Genomic DNA, 22,195 nt, shown 5'->3' on the forward strand with positions numbered 1-22,195 from the left:
AGAGAGAGATAGTGATATTATGATTATGTATGTCAGTGCCTGGTCTAAAGTCTGATATTTTTTTACATTATAAAAGTAATTGCAGACAGAGGTCATTTTCCTGATTAAATGACTTCCAGTTACTTTCACAAAATTGTAACCCGATTGTAACTCTCAGTCAACCAAACGACAGTCTGAGAGCTGGAGCTGAGGCGGGTTTTAAGCCTCCTGACAAACCGTTACATCACGCCCGCATGTCAATCGGGTCAGCTATGCTCTTTAATGTGAATAACACTTCTCCTTCATAAAATCAAGGTGGATGGATATTTGTTTGTGTTTTTTTTTAATCAGGCTGAAAACATGTTCATATCTGCTGTAAAAACAGGATTTCTTTTTGAATGGGTGTGTATGGGACTTCTGGTGCCTCTGCTCCCAGCCTCCAGTGGACATTCGATGAACTGCAGGTTTGTTTCAACACCAGAGGTTGTCGCTTGGTTTATGTAATTAAGTGATTTCACTATGGAATTCCAGAAAAAGCAAAAATTTAGTTGAATTTAAATGCTCTCCTCTTATTCTGAAACACCTTGTGGGGAATCTTGCCCCGCTTTGTTTGGAACTGAAGTTATTCCATCTTTAGAAATGATTATTTCCAGTCACAGATAGAACTTCTGGCTTAAAGACTTATTCATGTCATCATATTTAAGTCCTTTTTTGACTGTATTGTGTAACATAATAATGTGTAAAAACCACTACACATACGGAAACTAAAAATTCTGTCTTTGAACTTGAGCTGTCTAATCATTTTGTTGAAATCTATTCTAAGTAACACACCAGATTACAGAGCATTTATTGTATTTCGATTGTGAAACTGTAATTAAAGTACTCTGTTCCTCTTCAACTCCGCCCTCAGCCCCGGTTAACATTTCATATAACCACATGCAGTATTAATGTGTGGACACGCTGTCTCACAAGACTTCATCAAGAAGATGGGCTTGATGAAGTCTATGACAAGAAGTCATATATCCTGCTGAACAGCAGAGATGCTGGTAGTTAGACGTGCCTTCACAACACTGCATTCCTGCCGGATCAATTTATGTTTTGTGAAGATAAAATAGTAAGCCTTTTATCTCAGGAGTGGGAGTATCAGTGGTGCAGACAACAGACAGTCACAGGGTAAACTGTTTGGAAATCATGATTTAAAGCACTGTAATTTTAATTAAAGGCCATAGTAGATCAACAGCTCTGTAGCAGCAATAAGACTCTGTGTTTGCGCAGCCATGTTACGTATTATTACATTTTTTTAATGAAAGCATCTCTTTAGTAAATGCTTCAGGGCTTTAACATCCTCAGTTGACCTTTTTTACAGAGGCATGATGGGTAAATGTATCCTCTTTGCAGGTAAAATCTCATTACTTATCAAGAGCTCTCCATCATTTCCTCAAAAGTACAGTGACCAGAGCAGAAGGGCTGGCTGGTGTTAGCTTAAATCATGCCTTAATGTTTGTTGTGCGTGTGTGTGTGTGTGTGTGTGTGTGTGTGTGTGTGTGTGTGTGCGTGCGTGCGTGCGTGCGTGTGTGTGTGTTTGTAAGTGAGTAGTCCTCAGCTGCCTCGCTCGTGGCTCCGGTCCTGTCCTCTCTCTCCAAACAATAGCTTGTTGTATTTCCTCCCATCGTGCCTCCCTTCCCCGCCGCGCTGAACATCTGCATCCTCCGTTCTCCTCTGTCCTGCTTGTTCTCCTCGCTCTCCTCCCCTCCATGGCCCTCGTTGACCTACGCTCCCTCTGGGTTGACCTCCCCACATCCCTCCCTCGCTCCTCGTCATTGGGGATCGTACGAACGTTTCTCGTTGTTTTACGCAGAAGGCGTGGGTGGGGGGGTGGGGTGGGGGGGGGCATTTGGTGACATTTGGATGCATCTCGTGGGTCTTCCTCTGTGCTCCGGGCCAACATCCTTTCCTCTGACCTCTCCCTGAACTGGTCCGAATGTTTATGAACGCGAGCCAGTACCCCCCAACACCACACCCACTCCACACATTCCTGCATACACATGGAGCTCCGCTGCTTCCAATGATGACGTCCACCCCGATGATTTCTCCTATGACCGCAGGCCAGTTTCAAGTGTCACGCATTGTGTTGCAGATGTGGAATGCACAGTATGAATTATATGGAGCTACAGGAGCCTTTGTCATCAATTCATCTCAAGATGTTGCTTCATGTGACAGGACTTTATGACCTTTTGGCGCCAGTGCTACAGTAATAGAGTTTGTGGTTTAATTGCATCTAAAAGCATTTTCCCTTACAGCGCTGTAAGGTGCATACATCCTCTGTGATATTTAATAAGATTGATAACAAAATGTTTCTTTTTCTCGCCAGACAATTACAGTGTCTTACACACTTTTCCTGCAGCTGCTTCTTGCGGTGTGTATGCATAAAGGATGAAGTTACGTCAAGACACAGTGAGGATTATCCGGAAACATTTGATGTGATAGGCTTCCAGCTGCTACATATAAACTGAGAATGAGAATGAGTAGAGTTTAATCTGTATAAGTGTGGATCGAATTTAGCTTCTGGTTATTTTAGAGGTTGTGAGTTTCTATTAATGATATATAAATGTTGATATGGGGATTCTCCAGGAAGATTTACAGTAATATATTCAAGCTATGGCCATTTACTTTAAAACTACTCTGAGGAACTATAATCTTGTAGCGATGATGACCCCTGTGCATCATTTATCTCTTTGCTGATGTGAAATAATGGTTTCTGATGAAACGTCAGCCATAGTTTACATCAAAAATGTATCACCTCGTCTGACACTGAGCCTCTGGCAGCGGCTTCAGGCACTAAAAGTTAGTTTAAAGGAATAGTCAATCTTCTCTCTGATGGTCTGTTTTGCTTTAATACTGAAGGCCAAAAAAGAGGAAGTGTTATTTTCAGTCTGTTTTATAACCAGCTAAAATCTCCTCAAAGAAGCTTGAATTATGTTGATGTTTTATTTTTTCAAATCATGTTTTTTTTTTGCCGTATTTGTTGAGAAGGATTCTCTATAAGACTAGTTTAAACGTGAATGAATCAAAGCTGAATCAAAGCTAAATACAAGAGCCAATCTGAACTAAGAACAGAAAAAGGCCTCAAAGATTCTTTATGAAAGGAAGAGCTACCCGCAGGGTCGAAATCAGAGGACTACACTTTTGTCTTTCATCGGAACAGAAAAAGAGAGTTGAAGTCTTTGAGAAGACAAAACTGTTGTGAGACATCAACAGGAAGATCGGAAAACGTCATGATTCTGACTCTCAAATGTCAAATGTCCAGCCAAATTGTAGATTACGGCTGGATTGTGATCTTTTTGAGGTTATCTTATCTTAACTTATTTATCTCTTGATTTGATCAAAAAGTTAACATCAAAGTAATTAACTTCTGCCCATTCAGTGGGTTGATTTTTTTCTCAAGGAAACAAGGCTAACAGAAGGCACACCAAGACAGGTCAACAATAATTAGTTTGTCAATATTCCCTTTTTCCGCCCTGCTATGGAGCTAAAATAATCCTCGCACATGGTGTTATCTTGTTTTTAAGGTTCAGCCATTAAGTTTGTCTCTCAGCAACAACAAAAAAGTTGAGCTTTGTGATAGGATGTTTCCAACAGAAGGCTGGTAGTAGACCTGCAGATGACCCTTCTCTTGTGGTTTCTTGAACCTCTGACTTTAAATCCAAGAGGTGTGTATTGGGCGCCTGTTTAGCTCAGTGGCTGTATTGCAATTCCAATGTACAGAGACTGTAGCCTTCAGAGTGACCATCTACCCACCACATGTCATCACCCACTCTACGTGTTTCTGACCCTATCCACTCTCCTTCCTTCCCAAAAAGGTATGAACAGCCTACAGACTGTTCAAGTAGCAGAATTTCATGTCCTTTTTTTTTCGCGTGGTAAAAATGCTCTGAAGATCGATTGTCCATGAAAAACATGAGCAGGACTTTAACTTTGGGAACAACTCCATTAGCTGTGTCTGACAGGGAAGGTGCATATCTGGCTTTATATATCTCTCTACCTCAAGCTCTTTAAAGGTGTGATGTAACAGGTAGCTGGATCGATTGCCTCACCTTGGTATGGATTTTCAGTTGATTGCAGATCAAAAAAAATGTGATCTATTTTTTCTGGGTTGAATGATTGCAAGAAACATGTGAGCTATAAGGAAGGAGATATAGATTTGTATGTGTCTTATTTCTCCCTGGATTCCCTCTTTGATTATTGTGCTCATTCCTTTTCCATCAGTTAACAAACCCAAGCTATTTAAGCCCTGGCTTTAGTGTAGTTACGTGTCTCCCTTTTATAGACTCATTGTTCTTGGGAGCCTTTATAAAATGGTTTCCTGTCTTCTCTTCTTCCTGGTTTGTCTTCTCAGGAGGTCTTACCCTACTTTAGAGAATGCTAATTCAGTCTGACCACTGAGCGGGAGTCTGGGCTGTGTGGTTGAACCGTCTCTGTGTTCCCCCATGCCTGGCATCGCCGGCGGCAGATCAACTGCACTGATAGGAGAGGGAAACCAGGGCAACCTCCATCCTAACCCACCAATCACATTGCTTGCTCGTGCCCTTGTTGCTGCAGCAGTTGACAAATGACCCCAGCACCTACCCCCACCCTAACCACAAACAGTCGCAGGTGTATGTGAAACACCTGTTTGTGTGCATGTGTGAACCTCCAGAAATTAAAGAAATATACTTTTTCAATGCATATATGCTAAAAAAAAAATGTTGTGCATGTGCAGCTGTTTTGATGCAAATGTGTATTTCTGCATGCTGTGTTTCGTTTGCAGCATGAAAATTATTTCTCAGGAAATCACATGGACCAGCTTCTCACACCAGCAGAGGATGTTTTGTTTTAAATTCACTCACCCAGTAACTAAAAATGGGCTTCCTCTCTGCTTCTCTATCAGAGTTTCTATCAGAGAGAGCACATAAAGTGCTCTCAAAGCCCATGGTGCACACACACACACACACACACACACACACACACACACACACAGTCATCCCAAAAAAAAAAACACACCACGGTTACATAATCCAGAGTAATACCTCAGGAGGAGTACACGTTTACACTGGCAACCACAGCTCCTGTCAACGTTACAGGAATTACATCTGAACTTTGCCGTGGAGCTGCAATAAAAACACAATTTATACGGTTTCATTTTTTTTTGTTTTTTTTTGTTTATGTTGTAATGAAGCCACTGAATGTTGAATGTGAAAAAGAGATGCTTGGGTCCATTTTTGTGTTGAATTCTTTGTCAGCCGCTGCAACCACAGGCTAATGATAGGTTCATAAAGTCCTTGAGGAAATGTGGAAACAAATTCAGGAGAAATCATACTAGAAAACAACCCAAAGCTTAGAGACAGGGGACCAGTCATCTCTTTTGCGTTGTTGGTTACCACTTGTCTTCCAACTGTTATTTGACATTTTAATAACAAAGAAGAAACACACTTCTCTCAATTTGATATCGATGTTTGAGTAGATTGAAAGCTCTCTCAGACATGTTATCTGTCTTATTATCATTTCTTTTTAAAAAAAAAAGTATATTTCCGTGTCCTCGCTGACCCCTGCTGTTGAATTCTGGGTGTGGAGCAATAACAGCGGCCTCAGTGTCACTCTGGAATCCGCTGTGTTTTGGGGAAAATTCCTCTTCGCTCCTCACAGTCACGTTATGGAAGCCAAGTCCAATTTGTGCCAAAATCCAAGTAAAGGAAGGATTCAAGGGAAGACAAAACTCCACTGTGTGTCCTGTTGCTCCAGAGTGAAAAACAAGACAGAAAGGTGGATGATCTTTGAGATATCCCAATTCCTAAGTGTCAGCAATTCAGAGAATTTTGAGGAGAATAAATGTTGTTAGCTGATAGAATTTGCTCAAGTTACTTTTTCATCCCTGAGCAATGAGTAAGTGTTAGTGGATTGTTTTAAATCACACTCCACACCCACCAGGAGAGATGTGGTCTAAAGAAGGATATATAAATGGAGAAACTTTACATCAGGAAACCAAGGAAACCAAGCACGGGGTCAACCAGAGGTTAATATTCTCATCTCTGTGCATATTTGTGAAGATTAGCTGATACCAGCGGCCATTCAGAACTGCTCAAGGCTGCAGCCAGCTTCACTTTGCTTTGTGATCTACAGTGTGTGTACGGATGTATAGATGTGTGTTGGTATGAGTTTGTGTGTGTGTGTGTGTGTGTGTGTGTGTGTGAGAGGTTGTTGGCAGAGCTCAGCAGTCATGTGATGGGAGATCAGGAGTTTGTGCTCAGTGGAATTAAGAAACAGGTACAATCTCTCTCAATGGAAGCTGTACACTTTTTAGACTGGAAATACAGAAAACAGAGCAACAGATAAGATTATACAGCAATCAGGATTAGAAAGTTGCTCATTTTTCCTTTACATAAAAAAGACATCAATAACAAAATTAAAAAGATGTTTGGATTGTTCCCTTTGCCTGCTGACTTTATGCAGCAGGACCAGAAGGGGTGTCCATGTTTATGACAGCAGCATTGGTTAAATATTATCATGTGAGCGTCTGGCTGGAAGTATACAGGGTTAATGGATGCATCACCCTCTTGGGCACATTTCACACCTCTATGTGAGTGCTGCTACTATGAGGCAGAGCCATTAAGCAAAAGCAGCTCTTAACCTCACACTCAGACAATGCATAGTCAATGTTGACTCAGCTTTCTTATCTTCCATTCTGACTCTCTTAAACAGGTGCTCTCGAATAGGGATAAAAAAAAAACTACATGTAATGTCTGGCCTTGGAACTGTCCCTAAAATTACCCCTGGAAAAAAAAAAAAAAAAAACTGGCACATCCTTACAAAGAGGAAGCTCTGACCCAGTCTGTCAACGACAGCGTGAAACTGTCTTCTGTGTGAATCTTTTTATGCCCCAAGGAAGAGCAGTCAATGAAACAAAATGGCTCCCTTTGCTCAGTCATTGCCGGCAATTTGGCCCAGGTTTCCTTGGCAACACAAACTTGGTTTCTCACTGAGGACAAGGAGAGATGGAGCTATTATAACGAAGCTGTAACAATGCTCACATCTAGCAGCAACATGCAGCCTTGGTTTTGTTTTTTTTCTCATGAGTGCTCTCCTCGGTGTCAGCAGGCATGGATTGAAGTTATGCAGAGTACTCTCATTATCTCACACAGACCTGAGCTCGCTTTCAAAAGTCAAAATTGAGATATGTGAAAGGGTTATATTCTATTTGTTTTCCTCTTCTTCCTTCAAGGGACTATTTTCTTCAACAAAGCACTCTTTCAGTTAGAAAGTTAAAGCTCTGAAAACAACCTCTTTTACTCTCATGCTTGTCAGATATTTTGTCAGAGAAAATCATTCCATCTAACATTAATCCTAATATTACTCTAAAGTTATTTTTTTAACCAGTCTCAGTGCTGTTTTATGTGAGAGTTCTGGCTCAGAGACAAACCGGATGTTAAAGTAAAGTGTGATTTTAAATGGTTCAATAGCACAGACAAAAAGATGAAAGTTCAGGATGTGCCTCAGTGTCATTTAATGCATTATATATTTAGCCATACTAAGGATTAAAATAGATAGCATTTCTGATATTAACATATTCTACTAATAAAGACATGAAGAAGCACAACAACTGTACAATTACTGGTCCTGACACTTTGAATGAACGGCAGATGAAGTACAAATCTGTCCAATGATGAACATCTGGATCTACTTTTTGTGATTTTGAATTTGACGTGAAAACCAAGTTCATAGTTTTTCCTGACAAATTTGATTGTTTAACCGGTTGAAAAGTTATACTCTATCTTTTGTTTAACAAACCATCTAAATCCAATTTGAAATTTCCGATAAATTTATTGTCACACAACAATAAACAGAGATGTTTTCAGAGCTTAAAAATTTTGGAGATTGGTGGCAGTGAGAGATGATGTGGTATGCATCATTTTGTGTTGTAATGTATTTTTCTCTTTTTAAAAGCACACAGGAAGTATCATATTGATTTGATATGATAGGAAATGTACAAGATAAAAAATATGACTTGGTTCCTTTGCAGAAATCTAATCCAGTGTGCACAGGCCTTCGTGATCCTTCCTCCCTGCACTACTGCCTTTCTGACTACGTTTGAAGTTAGATGCAAACAATTTTATCGTACATTTAAATTACACATGTTCATTCACTGCAGCTGTGTCGTTGCAGGTTGATGTAAATGCAGCTGTTTCCTTGTTCGCCAGGAGCAGATAAGATGTGCTCTTTACTTGGTCAGGCTCAGATGACCTTTATAGAAACCTTTCATTTCAAGTCCTCAAGTCAGCTTCTATATCAAACAAGCCCCTGCTTATCAGTAACCTATTACTCCTTGCTGTGGCTTCCTGCGCAAACATTGGCTGAGGCATTTGCCACAACTATGTACACACTTTCAAATACCGTGGACACAAACACAGATATGTGAAACATCCACTGAAACTCACAGTCTTACCATACTTTGTTTCGGACCACCAAATTTTGTTTTCAGCTTGCATAGATAGAAGGAGCTTTGTTTTTGTAATTTAAGATAGAATGTTTATTTTCCCAACAAAACAGATTCCTCTGCTGCATTTTTTTTTGTCCTGAGGAATTTCAGACAGGTCTTGAGTAAGGCCACCAAAAAATTTGATGTGTCATTTGAGCTACAATGGTTACTCTCTCCAGAATTTTGTGTCTGTGGATCTGTGTGTGGGCATCTATTCTCCCAAGGCCAACTGGGGTAATGTGATTGTGTTTAATTCACGTCTTTGCATACCCTAGAGCCAAACACTGACTGCCTGTTATTGACTGCCTTGTTTGGGATAAAAAAAATAATGCAAATCACATTTACCTGCCGAAATCTGACCACCGCTGAAAATACGCATAGAATGGGAAACCTCAGATGCCTTCAGCGATGGTTCTCTTCAGTTTCACAGTGTTGTATTAAAAACATTAGGTTAAGCTCACTTAGCCAAAGAATACACAAACATCGTCTGTATAATAATAACCCATGCTGTCTTTCTTCAGGTGGAGTCGGCATCGCTGCAACTCAGCTGTGCAAGACGGTGAAGGATGTGACCGTGTTTGGCACGGCATCGGCCAGCAAGCACGAGACCATCAGCCAGGGCGGGGTCGAGCATCCCATTGACTACCGCACCAAGGACTATGTGGAGGAGGTCCGCAAGATCAGTCCCAAAGGTGAGAAACTCATCTGACCCTGGACAAGTGTGATGACAAATAGTCCATAATTGTATTCATGTGTTCCCTACATGGCTCTTGATAATTCACCATATTCACACCCTTATCATTTACTTTAACAACACTCCCAAATGATCTAATAAATCATTTTCATTTCACAGCTTCCTTATGGTTAAGCAACTTAAAAGACAACAGACTGGGAAAATAAGAATCACCAAATATCAAAGGAACAGCATGTCTTATAACTCAGTAGCTACCAACTGTTCAACCTAAGCTAGCATTACAGTTTGATGGTGAAACATGATATGATAGGAAACATCCAGTGTGTTTTACTTCCAGGGTTAAGTTCATGCAAAAGGTGTGTTTTCATTTCAGAATAATGTATAGTTTTCCTTTTCTATTGTGTATCTCTTTTGCTGAAAAGTAATGTTAGCTTTAATGTGGTTGAATGCTAACCTGAGCTAACTGGTTATCAAATTAGTAGTTTTACAAAGTCTGTGTCTTCTTCTTCTATCTTCTTGTAGATTTTTACAATCCCTAGTCAGAAACCCATCAAATTAAAACAATGTATCAGTATTACTGTGTTCAAAAGACTTGGAACATGACAGGATGACATCATAACAGCTGTTGAGCTGAGACAGACATCAGAGGAAAATGGCCATCGTGTTAAAATGGGGAACACTGTCTGACTCCAGCTTTTGTTAATCAGTGTTAACAAAAGTGCAAACAGTGAGATGATGAATCTTAATACTTAGTTTTTTTCTCTCACATGACAGAATTCTCAGTAGAGTTGGCTGCCATGCTTGTTAGACTGACAGCATGTGGGAAGACATTTTTCCCATCAGGCAAACTCAATTCACCAAACAGTGAGTGACTGGGCTTTCAAAAATGCTGCTTTTTGCTGAAACAAAGTCCTGTTTTTTTTTCTTTTTCTTCTGCCTACTGTTGTGTTTCCAGCAGGATGGAGACTGTTTTTTAAGCTTAAGATTAATTTCATAGCCCCTCTCCATCGTATAGGCCTGTCTGTTCTTTGGGACATGGAGCGAGATAGACAGACATTTCAGAGACTGATAGGACTAGAGCCGGAGCTGACACTTTGGACAGAATGTATCTAATTAGAAGCTTGGATCAATGTGAAGCCCTGCTCACTACCTTTCCCCTTTTGTCTTTGGCTTTCTGTCAATTCAACTGTGCTGCGGTCATGGCAGAGTCCTGCTGTGAGCCTCCTGCAATCAATAGAAGCTGGGTTTAACGGAGCAAGGAGGGGTAGCCCAATTTGAGGAGTCCCCTCTGGCACAAAGGAACATCATTAAGTTTGAGCCTGCATGGCCAGACATTAATAAGCTGCAGAGAAAGCTTCATGGATAGGTCTCCATGCACTGCAATCCGTCCCGACGACGGTTTGTTATTCCCTCCACCCAGGAAAGGAATGAGCAATGACATGAAGACATTTTATCCCTCCTGTCTTATCAGTGACAAGAATGAGAAAACAAAAAACCAGAAGGATCTCACCCCTCACTCCTCTCTGCTCTTGGCATACGTACAGGTTCCTCCTCGTGTAAACATGGCACAACTTGGCTACATTTGCTACTCCAAGTGAACTCCGGCATGCAGAGGGGGCTGCTGAGGAGACTTGGCAGGCTGCTACATCTGAATCCAGACCTGTAATCAGTCTCCCCTTCTTCTCTCTCTTGTTTCAGGGATGGACATAATCCTGGACCCTCTCGGAGGATCAGACACCCATAAGGCCTACAACCTGCTGAAGCCTATGGGAAAACTCATCACCTATGGTAAGTAACTACAACGAGCCTAACCCTCCACGGGTTAGAGACGCAAGAGTTAAGCCGCAAAGATGCCTTATACGGAAGAATGTTGAACAAATTCACTGATGGAAGCAGTTTTACACATGACATTTCCAGATTTAAAAAAACACTTTTATGAGCTAAAGCCAAATAAAACAAAAACCTCACTCCTCCCAGACTGTATGAACCTCTCCAACCAAGCTTCAGAAGATTGTTCAAATTTAAACCAGAGCCTCTTATGTAATGCCGAAAAAACAACAACATGGTTTATCATGCTCTTTGGCAGCATTGCTCAGCACGATAGGATGCTGAAAGGTTATCTTACGAGTTAATGTTAATGTACAATGTTAGTGTAAAGATTTTTGGTTTTTTTGCCTTTATGATTCTTAGAGCAGCAGGTGTCATCAGATATATCTTATTACTTTTACCAAGAGAGGCAGGTTTTTTATGTTATAGCCTCCTTATTAGTTTTGCAATAGCCCCCTCAAATATTATTTCCAAATATCAGACATTTTGGACTGTTTCAAAAAGGCAGCTCCAAATCCAGTCATTCTTGACTACATAAATGTGGGACTGTAATGGTAAATGAAATTAAAGCAGTACATCAAGATGAAGCTTCTTTGTGGGCTGTGTGACCTCTCTGCAGAAGTCCATGTCCTCAGTGTGCTGCATGTCATTCGTGGGAAGGTCTTTACGCTCGCTCTGCTGCGATGCCAATCTGAATGCAAGAGTGGGCGGGGTCGGCATCCATAGAGAACAGGGCCTTGCCTTTGCATGATGTACAAAAACCCACTACCCAGCATGGTGCCCCCCACCCTCGCCCATGCACCCTCAGAACTCTCCCCCCTCTCTCCACCCCCCCCCCCCCCAGCCTAGTCCCTCCCTCCCAGTCCCTGTGTGCTGCCTGCTCCTCTTCCAGTTTATCAGAAGTATGCGCGGCGGAACAATGGGCGTTTTATCCACACGAAAACCTAGAATGTGTCTGAATGTAGCAGGCCGGGTTCCTCTCTTCTCTCACAGCGTGCTTTGTGTCCCCTGGTTCCCCTGAGAGAGAGACACACAGAGCTAGTGTGAGCACAGAGGGATGGAATTGAAAGAGGATGTAGTGACAGTGTGGGCTAAAGTGAGAAAGAGGTTTTTCAGGGTGAAAGGTGTAGGTGAGGGTGTGAATGCATGTAGAAAGTGAGTGGAAACAACATGAAAACTGTAACTAGAGAGTAAGATTGGAGGCAGCTGAGAGTACATCTGGTTTGACATGCGGCTAAAAGATGAATCCGGCCTTTACGTTTGTCAATTCCTGCCAATAAAGGGGGGATGAGAAAAATAGAGATACCCAAAATAATGCCTCCAAATAACATGTTTTTCCCCAATTGACTGTCATAAAATCCAAAGACATATCATTTAATACACACTCTTTCTGGTAAACCTCAAACTCCGGGCCTTGATGTTTTTTTGTCACCCTTCTTCTCCCGAAGGTACAGCTAACATGCTCGCTGGCCAAAAGAAGAACCTGCTGGCCGTGGCCAAGAACTGGTACCATCAGTTCTCCATCCACACGCTCAGTCTGATCCAGGGGAACAAGTCTGTGTGCGGCTTCCATCTGGGCTACCTGGATGGAGAGATGGAGCTCATCAGCCAGGCCATGAACACCATACTGGATCTGTACAAGGACGGCAAGGTTAAGCCCCATATCGACTCAACCTGGCACATGGAGCAGGTATGCGCCTCACTGAGGCTCCTTTTTACCTGGCATGTTTCTATTACATTGTGAATGATTGCTTCAGTATTCTTCCCTGAAAACAAAGTTTTTAACATCATCCTGTTTAAAACAAATTTTGTTAATGCTAAACATTTGAGCGATAGCCCCAACTGATGTGTCCATTATCAAGTTTTTATGGACGACGTGAAGGCCAAAACTGTCCTCTGCTGCATATTGGATACTTGCTCCTATACGGATAACTAAAAAAAGGCCCCTTGATGGCCATTATATTCACTTGCCATATGGTCACCCGTTGAAGAAGAAAATAATTCCACTATTTTACTTTTCTGTGCATTTTACAAAGTATGAAGGTCACAAATAGTCGTAACTTTCTCTATTAAAGATGAAGGGTTTAACATTTATCTGAAGGAGTTATTCCCATCCCATTAGGTTCGTAATTCTAGTGTTGGTCGCAGCTCGTACATCACCTCAGTTCACATGTGTCCAATTCTCAGGAGGTACCCTGTAGCCAATCAGAATCATGTCTTAACCCAAACCATGTTACAAAAGATGATCCTTAATAATGATATTAGTTCAGTTTAATGTAATGATGATTTATATTTAAGGATTTTATTCATATATCATTATATATCTGTATGATGACGAAAAAAAAAAAAATCTTGAAATAAGTATTTCTGTAAAGCAGGTTTTGTGCGTGGATTGGAGGAGCATTAATGCATGGTTGTTGGTGTAACCTAGAGATTCCGTGTGCTCCTCTGTCTGGATGTGTCCGGATGATTCACTGTGACATTTGTGCATTTACACCTGATTTACATCGATTTTTATGCCATGTGCTTACAAGCCTGTCACCAAGTATTCATGTGAAAGCCAGGTGGGTGTTTGTGTTTGTGTGTGTTTGGTCTGTGCAGCACAATCTGCAGGAGCAGGGTGTGGCTCGACAGTCATCAGGCAAAGTTTGTCCACAAGACCCTCTTGTGTGTCTCCTCCAGCATCAGTCACTTAGCCAGACAGAGTCAGCTTGTTGCTGACAAAATCAACACTGCAAACAGATCTGAATAGAGAGAGTGTGAGAAACATAGAGAGAAAGAGGGAGACTCAGGCTGACATCTTCTGTTGTCAAAGTCGGAGCTGGTCAGTTTTTTTTTTTTTTTTTTGGCCTGAAAGAAATACCCGCTGTCTCTCTCCTCCATCTGACGCTCTTTCTCTGCCTGTCCATCTGTCTGCTCTTTATATCTCTCTCTTTTCTTTCTGCCTTTAGGTTATTGACTCCCTCTCAGCCTCTCTCCATCTTGCCTGTATTCTCTTCTTCTCCCTCCGCACAGTGTATCTTTTTTGCTTTTTCTCGCTTGTTGCTATGGTGACATCCGTTAGGCGGTGTGTGTGTGTGTGTGTGTGTGTGTCTGTCTCAGGGAGGGGCCCTGACGTATGAAAAAGAGAGACATGGATGGAAGAACAGAGAGGAAGGTAGATCTGAGGGTGTGTTAAGTATCGAGTGTGTATTTTCGAACAGAGACAAAAGGCAGTTTTTCGGTAATTAACCAGATTAATGATGGATTATGTGAGTTAAAATGCCACGCCCAGACTCCATCCATCACAGCCCTTCCTCCATTATAACTCCACTTTCTGCTCCCATAATCAATAAACATGCTGGGATAATATCGATATATGGAAATGAGCATCATCCCTCCATCCTGTGGTTTTCCCATGCATCATTATTCACATCTGCTCTGATGCCCAAGAGGATCATGGTCTTGTCTGCGTCCACAAATAGCACACACTCCAGTCCGAGATGACTGGGAGAGAGGTTGAGAGAGTGAAGGGTGGATGTAGGTGGAGTTGTCACTTTCCCTTTCTGATTTTCATTCATGTCGAAGATGATTCTTTCAGCGAGGCAGGCTCCACCAGTTGCTCCCCCTTGTACCCCCCACCTCCCTCCTCCTCCCGCCTCCACTTCAAACTCCCATACTCCCCCCCCCCTCCCTCTTTCCCGCGTGTCGGAGCCGTCAGAGACACGTTTTAGCCAGGCTTCACGTTGCTAGGAGATGGCCCTGTTGCCGTGGCATTGGTCGTTAGGTGATCTGCCTGCCTCGCACGCAGAGGGAAGAGAAGTGTGTGCGGGGGGGGGGGGGGGGGGGGGGGGGGGGGGATGGAGGCAAGAGCAGACAGTGGACTGAGCGCAGTGGTCAAGAAGAGGGTGGGGTTGGTTTGGCATGGAGTCCTCTCTCTTTGTAATGTCGCTGATGGAAGTCATTGAGGTAGATCCATCATGAAAATCAAACATTTTTTTTTGCTGTCCCTGAAAATGGCAATTTTGGTTGTGCAATCAGTTCCACGTTTATTGTTATTTTTTCTTCTGGGAAGTGATATTCTCTGATCAACAACCAGTAAATCTCTTATTACATAAGAAACAGTTATTCTAAAAACAAAAAATTAATATGTAGGCAGGGGTTTCGATTCCAGTATGGGAAGTGTGTTGATTTCAATTTTATTTGTAAGCCTGAGTATTGACCAATCTTGCATTCTGCATACAGATTTGGTGTATGCACAAAAAACAGTCTGTATGGAGACCAAAAGCAGACAGAACACATTCCACCATAATGACATCCTCCCATTGGCAGTAATCTGATGACGACTCATTTATCTCTATAAACAGATATCTCCATGCAAGGGAAGTTAACAATCAATTATAGATCAACAATTTCAACTTGAGCGACAGCATTTAGAGTTGTGGACTTTCTGGAATGCATCAGAAATTGTTGCTTTGATCTCCACACAAAAAACTAAAATTTAAAAAGCTGTTTCCGTCTCCTCTTGAGGACTGGCCTGAAAAAGGATGAATTTGATCTTTTTATTACTTCTAAGACTAGTCATACTTTCACACACATACGGAGAGTTTCAAGTCATTTCCCATCAATCAATCAATCAATCAATCAATCAATCAATCAATCAATCAATCGATCATCAATCAATTGATCAATCTTTACTTGTACAGCCCAAATTCATAATGTTATTCCCAGACTCAAAGTTCATGTCTTTCAAAATCTATCTAAAATATATAGTTAAATAATCATGTATATGTACATTTGTAAAGATATGGGATGGTGTAATTGTTCCGCCTCACTATTGTAATGGGAATTAAATCGACTGTCAAATCTTTGTTAAAACACACTCTGGTGTTTAGCTGAACCTCTTAAGCTCACAAACTCCACAGAGCTGTTTTATTCTACTTACCACTTCATACCTAGTAATGCTTTTTTGCACAGAACAAAGACTATGGATTTTCTGCTCAAACTTTACAACAGAACAACCGGACACTCTTCTTTTTTTTTTTTTGCACATATGGGTGTACAAGTTTTGCTTTGGGGCAGATTTTAAAAACAATCCGAAGCCATCCATCAGTAATGAGCTCTGATGGCGGTGTATTATTGATCCATTCATTTGCAGTTGACTCTGTCATCAGCGGGAAAGGAGTGATTACACAACCACACACACAAAAAAAAAGATTCAACATTTTGGTTATTTTCTGTCACTTCTTAGTGAAATTAAATTATTTAAACTTAATTTTAGAAAATCAGAATTCATTTAAGAGCCATGATTTAACTGAAGAGCTCATAGCAATCAGAAGGTTTTATTTAATCATAATACATTTGAATAATGAGAGTATGTGTTAACGGTGCATGTCGTGTTCCTTTATCATCCCTTCCATTTTTTATTTTGGGCTTGTTGCCACTGCAACAATTTCATTTCCCCTCATAGATTATCAAAGTCTAATCTTAACAAAATGTATTTTCTCATATACTGCATATTAAAGTTGTATTTCTAGAGCCTGTAAAATGTGTTCCCAGCCTGTGTCATCAAAATAGAAGATTAAAGTTACACAATGTGAGTGTTAGTTATCTGCAGATATGTTTTGGTGAAGGAGAAACTCAGTGTTTTATTTTAACCCATTAACAGGTGTTTTTCAAACCTCCATTGCCTTTCTTTAAATGGTTCACTCATACTTCTTGAAATCTGTAACTGTCTTTCTTCTTTCTTATCGCCTGAAAGGTGGGAGACGCCATGAGAAAGATGCAGGAGAGGAACAACATCGGCAAAGTGATCCTCACCACAGAGCCCATGCCGGAGGAGGAGAAGAAGGAGGAGCCCAAGAAGGAGGACAAGAAAGAGGACAAGAAGAAGGACGACAAGAAGAAAGACGACAAGAAGAAGGACGATGGCAAGAAGGAGGAGAAGAAGGACGACAAGAAGAAAGAGGAGCCCAAGAAGGAGGAACCCAAGAAGGAGGAAGAGAAGAAAGAGGAGGCCAAGAAGGAGGAGAAGTGAGAGGGGTGTAGGGAGAGTCGAGCAAACCAGCAGGGAGTTTGTTCTCTGGGAGGAAGGGTGTGGTGTGGGGGTTGGGGGTAAGGATGGAATGGGATGGGATGGGAGGGTGTGGGTGGGGGTTGGGGCTAAGGATGGGATGGGATGGGAGGGTGTGGGTGGAGGATAGGCAAGGATGGTAGATTACAATATTATCACACCACAGTCGATTTTTCATCTCTTCCACCTTCCCTACCGCCTCCCCTCGTGAGTCCTCAATGGCAGTAATTACTCCGGCCCAGCACTGCCCAATCCCCTCCTCTCCCCACCCCACCCCTTTCTGATTTCTTGCCTTTGTCAAATAAAAGAAAATGTGTGATCACTTGTAACACTCACAAGCTCCGACTTATCATCCCTCTGCATTTCAAGAAAAATCAGACGCAACATTCAATTGATTTATACCTATTGGGAACTAGAGCGCCATGGAGGATTGTGGGTAAGGACGAGGCCTCGGATAAATTACTTTCTTCTTTGCCAACTGTAATCCCCGCTCCCACTCCAGCCCTAACCTTGCCCCTCTGCACCTCAACTCCCACTGTGCTCAATTGTTCTGCTTTGACTTCCACCTGCCCCGTCCTCTTTCCCCCTCCCTTTCCTCACTGTGCTGAGTCCACCTCCCACTCCCACCCACACAACAACCCACACCACCCCTGAGCCGGACCCACAGACAGGCATTAATAGTGGGGGCTAAATGAAGAACCACACCCACCCACGCGTTGCTCTTTTACCGTCCAGAGCTCAGTTATGTCACTAAAGGATGAGTCAGAGATGCTTGTGATTGGCCGATGCCTCCCGCCTCCCCTGGAGTTATCTACATCATGCTTCTGATCATGATGGTAGCTCAGATAAGTGTCAGTCCTACAGGGTTAACTTCGTTTGGCATTGATATTGCATTAGCTTCACTAGTCTTTCTGGTGAAACAGCACCAGAATGCATGCGTTCCCAGCACATTTCAGTACACTGGCTGCAGTTTTGCACTTGCCTGAATATGAATTTCCCACATAATGAGCCTTTCTGTGCAGCACTGAATAGGGAGGCTGAAATCATTGCTCAGCTTTCTTCTCCTTAGTTACAGATTTTTCTAGCTGACCAACTGTTGGCAAGAAGTGTGCGGTGCCAATTAAGAGAGAATTTGTTTCTGTACAAAAAAGCCACACACAAAAACATACACTCTCTTGATGTGATGAAAGGGGCACTGTCATGCTGAGACCGTGAAGAGTCTGAAATGAGCAAGTTTAGAAGGTGAAAAATCCCCCCCCACCACCCCCATCGCCATCCTCCCTGATCCTCCTCGAGGCATTCCATGGCATTCTGCTCCTTTCACAGTGACCACGGGCCTGTCGATCACCCCAACCTGAGAGAGAGAGGAGAATTCAATTCAAGCTGGCATCCATACTTTGCCTCCCCTCCTTCTTGCTTGTCCTCCTGTTTCCATTTCTCTCTCTATGGTCGGCATAGCAACAGGCGTCAGGCTCGTCAGAGGAGGAACTGTGGCCTTCTTCTCTGATTCCCTCTCCCCGCGTCTCCCTTTTCTGCTCGAGATCGAGTCTTTTAACAGGTGCAAAACGTATAAAGGATTTATGGAGTCAAAATTAGGAGGGGGAGTTAGTAAGAGTGTTTGTTTAAAAAGGTCTAAAATTCAATGCCAGTATTGAAAATGTGTGTCGGTTAAACAGCGCACAGCTCCCCCTGATGGCCAGTATGACCTTTATTCTCACTGGTGTAATGTCTTTTCAAGATATTCCTCAATATTTCAACACAAATCCCCTGGGTGCACTCTAAATATTTCAAGTATAGGAGGATATCATCTTTGAAACCTCGCTTTAAGCCTGCCATTACCTACCTGCCCCCACCCCACCCATCCTCTAGCCCCTCAGCCTGTCTGTGAGCCCGGCTGCAGAGTTCAGACTCAGATGGTGACTAGTGACTTTGTAAAAAACAAAAAAAAATTGGGGGGAAAACCCCCCCTTCCCCCCTCTCCCCCCCCCCCCCCCTCCCCCCAGAAAAAAAAAAAAGTTGTTGTGTTAGCATGAGTGGCCTCCCTCATGTGCTGTGTATGGTGTGCCATTGTGTGTGAAGATGTGTGTGTGTCCTCAGGTCGTCTGTCAGGTTTTAAAAAGCACCTGCTCCTACTTCCTCTCACACAACCCTGCTACAGTAATGTGTAGCTCCAGCTCCCTCCCTTCTTCCTCCACCTCTCCTCCTGTCTGATAAAGAGGCCTGTGTTAAGAGGACAGTTCGTATTAGTATTTTGCACTCTGCTCGCTGATCTTAATGCACTTACGAGCATGGCAGTTGCACTCCAGTCCCATTCAGGCTTCGACTCTGCTCCAGGTTTGCAACCTTTTTCCCATCATGCCCTCCCATTGCATCTGCTGAAGCGCAGTGAAGACACAGGTTTCACATATTTGCGTACATACACACAGAAACACACACATCCTCATGTCCCTGCTCAGCCAACTTCTCCTGGGTGGCAGCTAAAATCAAAGCATTCATCCATCCTTGATGGTTGGAGGTAAAACATGGAGCGGGGTGAAGCAGCCCGGGCTGGAGTGCGACTGTTACGCTTGGTGTGGGGAGTGACTGTGTCCTGTCAGCCTCTGGTTAGTGTTCTGTTCTAATCTGCTGGGCTCCCTTTGTGAACCTGTGGACGGTGCTTCTGTTTCCGAGTGCCATGTGAGAAACAAACGCTTCAGTTAAAAAAAGAAAAGAAAAAAAGAAAGAAGATGTTTCACTTAATAATTATTTTGATTTTACCTTTATATTTCTGTTTGTTTGTTTGTTTGGTTATAAGGGTTTAAAGTTCAAAGCTCATGCTCTTTATGTGGGGACCTGCCAACCTGCACTCCTTTTAAATGTGATTTTTTTTGTTGTTGATCTGAACCATGTGTGCCAAATTGTTTGTATATTTCTCTGTCAATGCTTTGAATATTAACAGTACATAAAAAATATGAAGAAATTCTGTTTTTGGATGCATTTCCATCAACCTTGAAGAAAACTGAAAACACAAAGTAGCCTAGTGTGTCAGATTAATATCCCAAATGCTCATGGGTGCTGATGGACTTTTTGCTGCAGTTTACAAAAAAGAAAGTTGAATACAATTTACAGTTTTGATTGGTCGCAGTCTTGCTAAATGGTAGGCCTGCACTGTGCTTCTCTCTCCTTGCACGCAGCTAACCTCAATCCGAGGCACTTCACTCTTTAATCCAATCGTTTTCACTGTGTTTTACCAGCTTTCAAATCATGTCAGCAGCAACAGGTAGATTGCTCAAAAGTGTTTACAATCATAGTATTAGTATCACAGGGAAGAATTGAAATAGACATGATGCAAAACTCCACCAGAAGACATATTGATTTACACAAATTTGCTAAATTCCTTCAATTAAAGAAATCCATGCTAATACTCTCTATGGACTTCAATTTCTTTCAGTTTTCTTTCTCCAAACGGCTTGTACAGCGGGGTGAGGGAGCAGAAGTGTTCACACAGCTGTGCAGTGATGCTGTTACTGTAAAGCAGCTGTACAAAAACCCCAGCTTATTGGCTGGTCACAGCTCAGTCCTGGCCTTCCCCAGATGCAACATTTCTGGTATACAGCTGATCTCAGGTCACTCAAGGATTATTCGAAATGTTCCTCTTTTCCTGTGCTGCATCTGCAGAGTCTCTTGGCCGGGGGAAACAGTCTCAGTCCAGCAGCAGCCGGCCAAAACTCCTCTTATGTCACCCTCCTCTCTTTCTCCATTCTCATTTGTTCAAATCAAACATTACTTTGACATCTGGAATTTGAAGTTGCATGTACTCATCCACATGTGGAAAACATATTATGATCTTTCTCTTTCTCACAAAAATTCCCCCTTGATTCTTTGGAGCTATAAGATGCCTTAGAGATGAGCTCAATCACTTAGGCAGATGGCTAGCTGCTTTGGATCATTTCCATTATGGTAAAGCTGCAGTGAATGTCATCTGTAGATGGTTTCCTAGTCATTCCAGACACTTATGCAAGAGTACTTAGCAACTCAAAGTGATGCACACAAGAGAAACAGTGTTTAAAAGGAACAACAAACACAATAGCTGAACATGTTCAGTTTTAGATTTGATACTTAACACTCATAGTTTTAGGTGGGAAGAATGCACTATGACAATGAGTTTAGTGTTTCCTATAGCTCCCCTTCTGTCTGTCATGCCTTGTACAGCTGATGTCCCACACAGCCACACACTGCTCAGCTATGAGGTGAATTTCTTTCTGTTTTATATGGTTTCTCAGGTCATTCCAAACAGCATGTTGTCTTCATGTTAGAGCCCACTCGTCATGCTTTCACTGCACAAGCTGTCACACCAATTGTCCTGCGCACCTTCCATGTTTCATGCAAGTTTTAGTATTCTGAGTCCGTGGGTTAATTTCCAAAAAACAGAGCCACTGTGTTCACTCATCCACACTGAGAACCCAAACACCATCTACTTGCAGCTATCGTTCGCTTTTGTTCTCATTTTTCAATGTTTTGCAATGCAGCAACATCACAGAGATGCTTTGAGAGTACAACCTGGATGGGCTTGTCATGTATAATAGTTGAAAGCATGCTTAGTCAACCTGAAACTATAGCATATGTTTCTGTGAAGCTTTTCGTCTCTTTCCACACTTGTTAAGTAGTCATGTAGTGGTGTGGTGCGAGGGAGGAAAACGCCCTACCAGTCGTATAAAGTGGCCAACTGAAGCCAATCCACTGCCTCCCTGTGGCACCCGACTTCCTTCGCCTACAGCATCAGCATTGTCATGATACACTTTGACCTATCTCTGGGAATGCTTCAGAAACTCTCTTCACATCCATCCCTCCACACGCCTCCTGCTAGAGTTCAGTCACAACTGGAAATGTTCAACAAGGCATACCCAACAGGTTGATTTCCAAGCTAGTTCTCCTCTTCTTTGTGTTTTTTTTTTCCTGGTTGCAAACAATCTTCTTGTCCCCACTTTGTTTTTTAAACCCTTTGAATTAATGCTGCTTCTGTGCTTGACTCTGGGTTTACTGCGTGGTGCCATGATGTCCACATGGCCTCTAGAGCTTGTAACGCTTCAGTGTGTAATGTTACCATATGCCTTACATGTTTTCCAGGACTAATAAAAAAAGCATAACAAAATTT

At 42.3% G+C, this 22,195-nt stretch overlaps 1 protein-coding gene across 1 annotated transcript in view; it reads left to right on the plus strand.

Annotated features, from left to right (window-relative positions):
* Positions 1–22,192, plus strand: part of vat1 (vesicle amine transport 1) — a 30,247-nt gene extending 8,055 nt beyond the window's left edge. Inside the window, exons 3-6 of the mRNA XM_061026637.1 lie at positions 9,010–9,180; positions 10,881–10,970; positions 12,458–12,699; positions 16,750–22,192. Coding sequence (XP_060882620.1) covers positions 9,010–9,180; positions 10,881–10,970; positions 12,458–12,699; positions 16,750–17,025 — 779 coding nt within the window. The 3' untranslated portion in view covers positions 17,026–22,192. The remainder of the gene's footprint in view (positions 1–9,009; positions 9,181–10,880; positions 10,971–12,457; positions 12,700–16,749) is intronic.
* Positions 22,193–22,195: the final 3 nt, after the last annotated feature.

Source organism: Labrus mixtus, chromosome 20 (assembly GCF_963584025.1).
Source record: "Labrus mixtus chromosome 20, fLabMix1.1, whole genome shotgun sequence".
Taxonomy (NCBI): domain Eukaryota; kingdom Metazoa; phylum Chordata; class Actinopteri; order Labriformes; family Labridae; genus Labrus; species Labrus mixtus.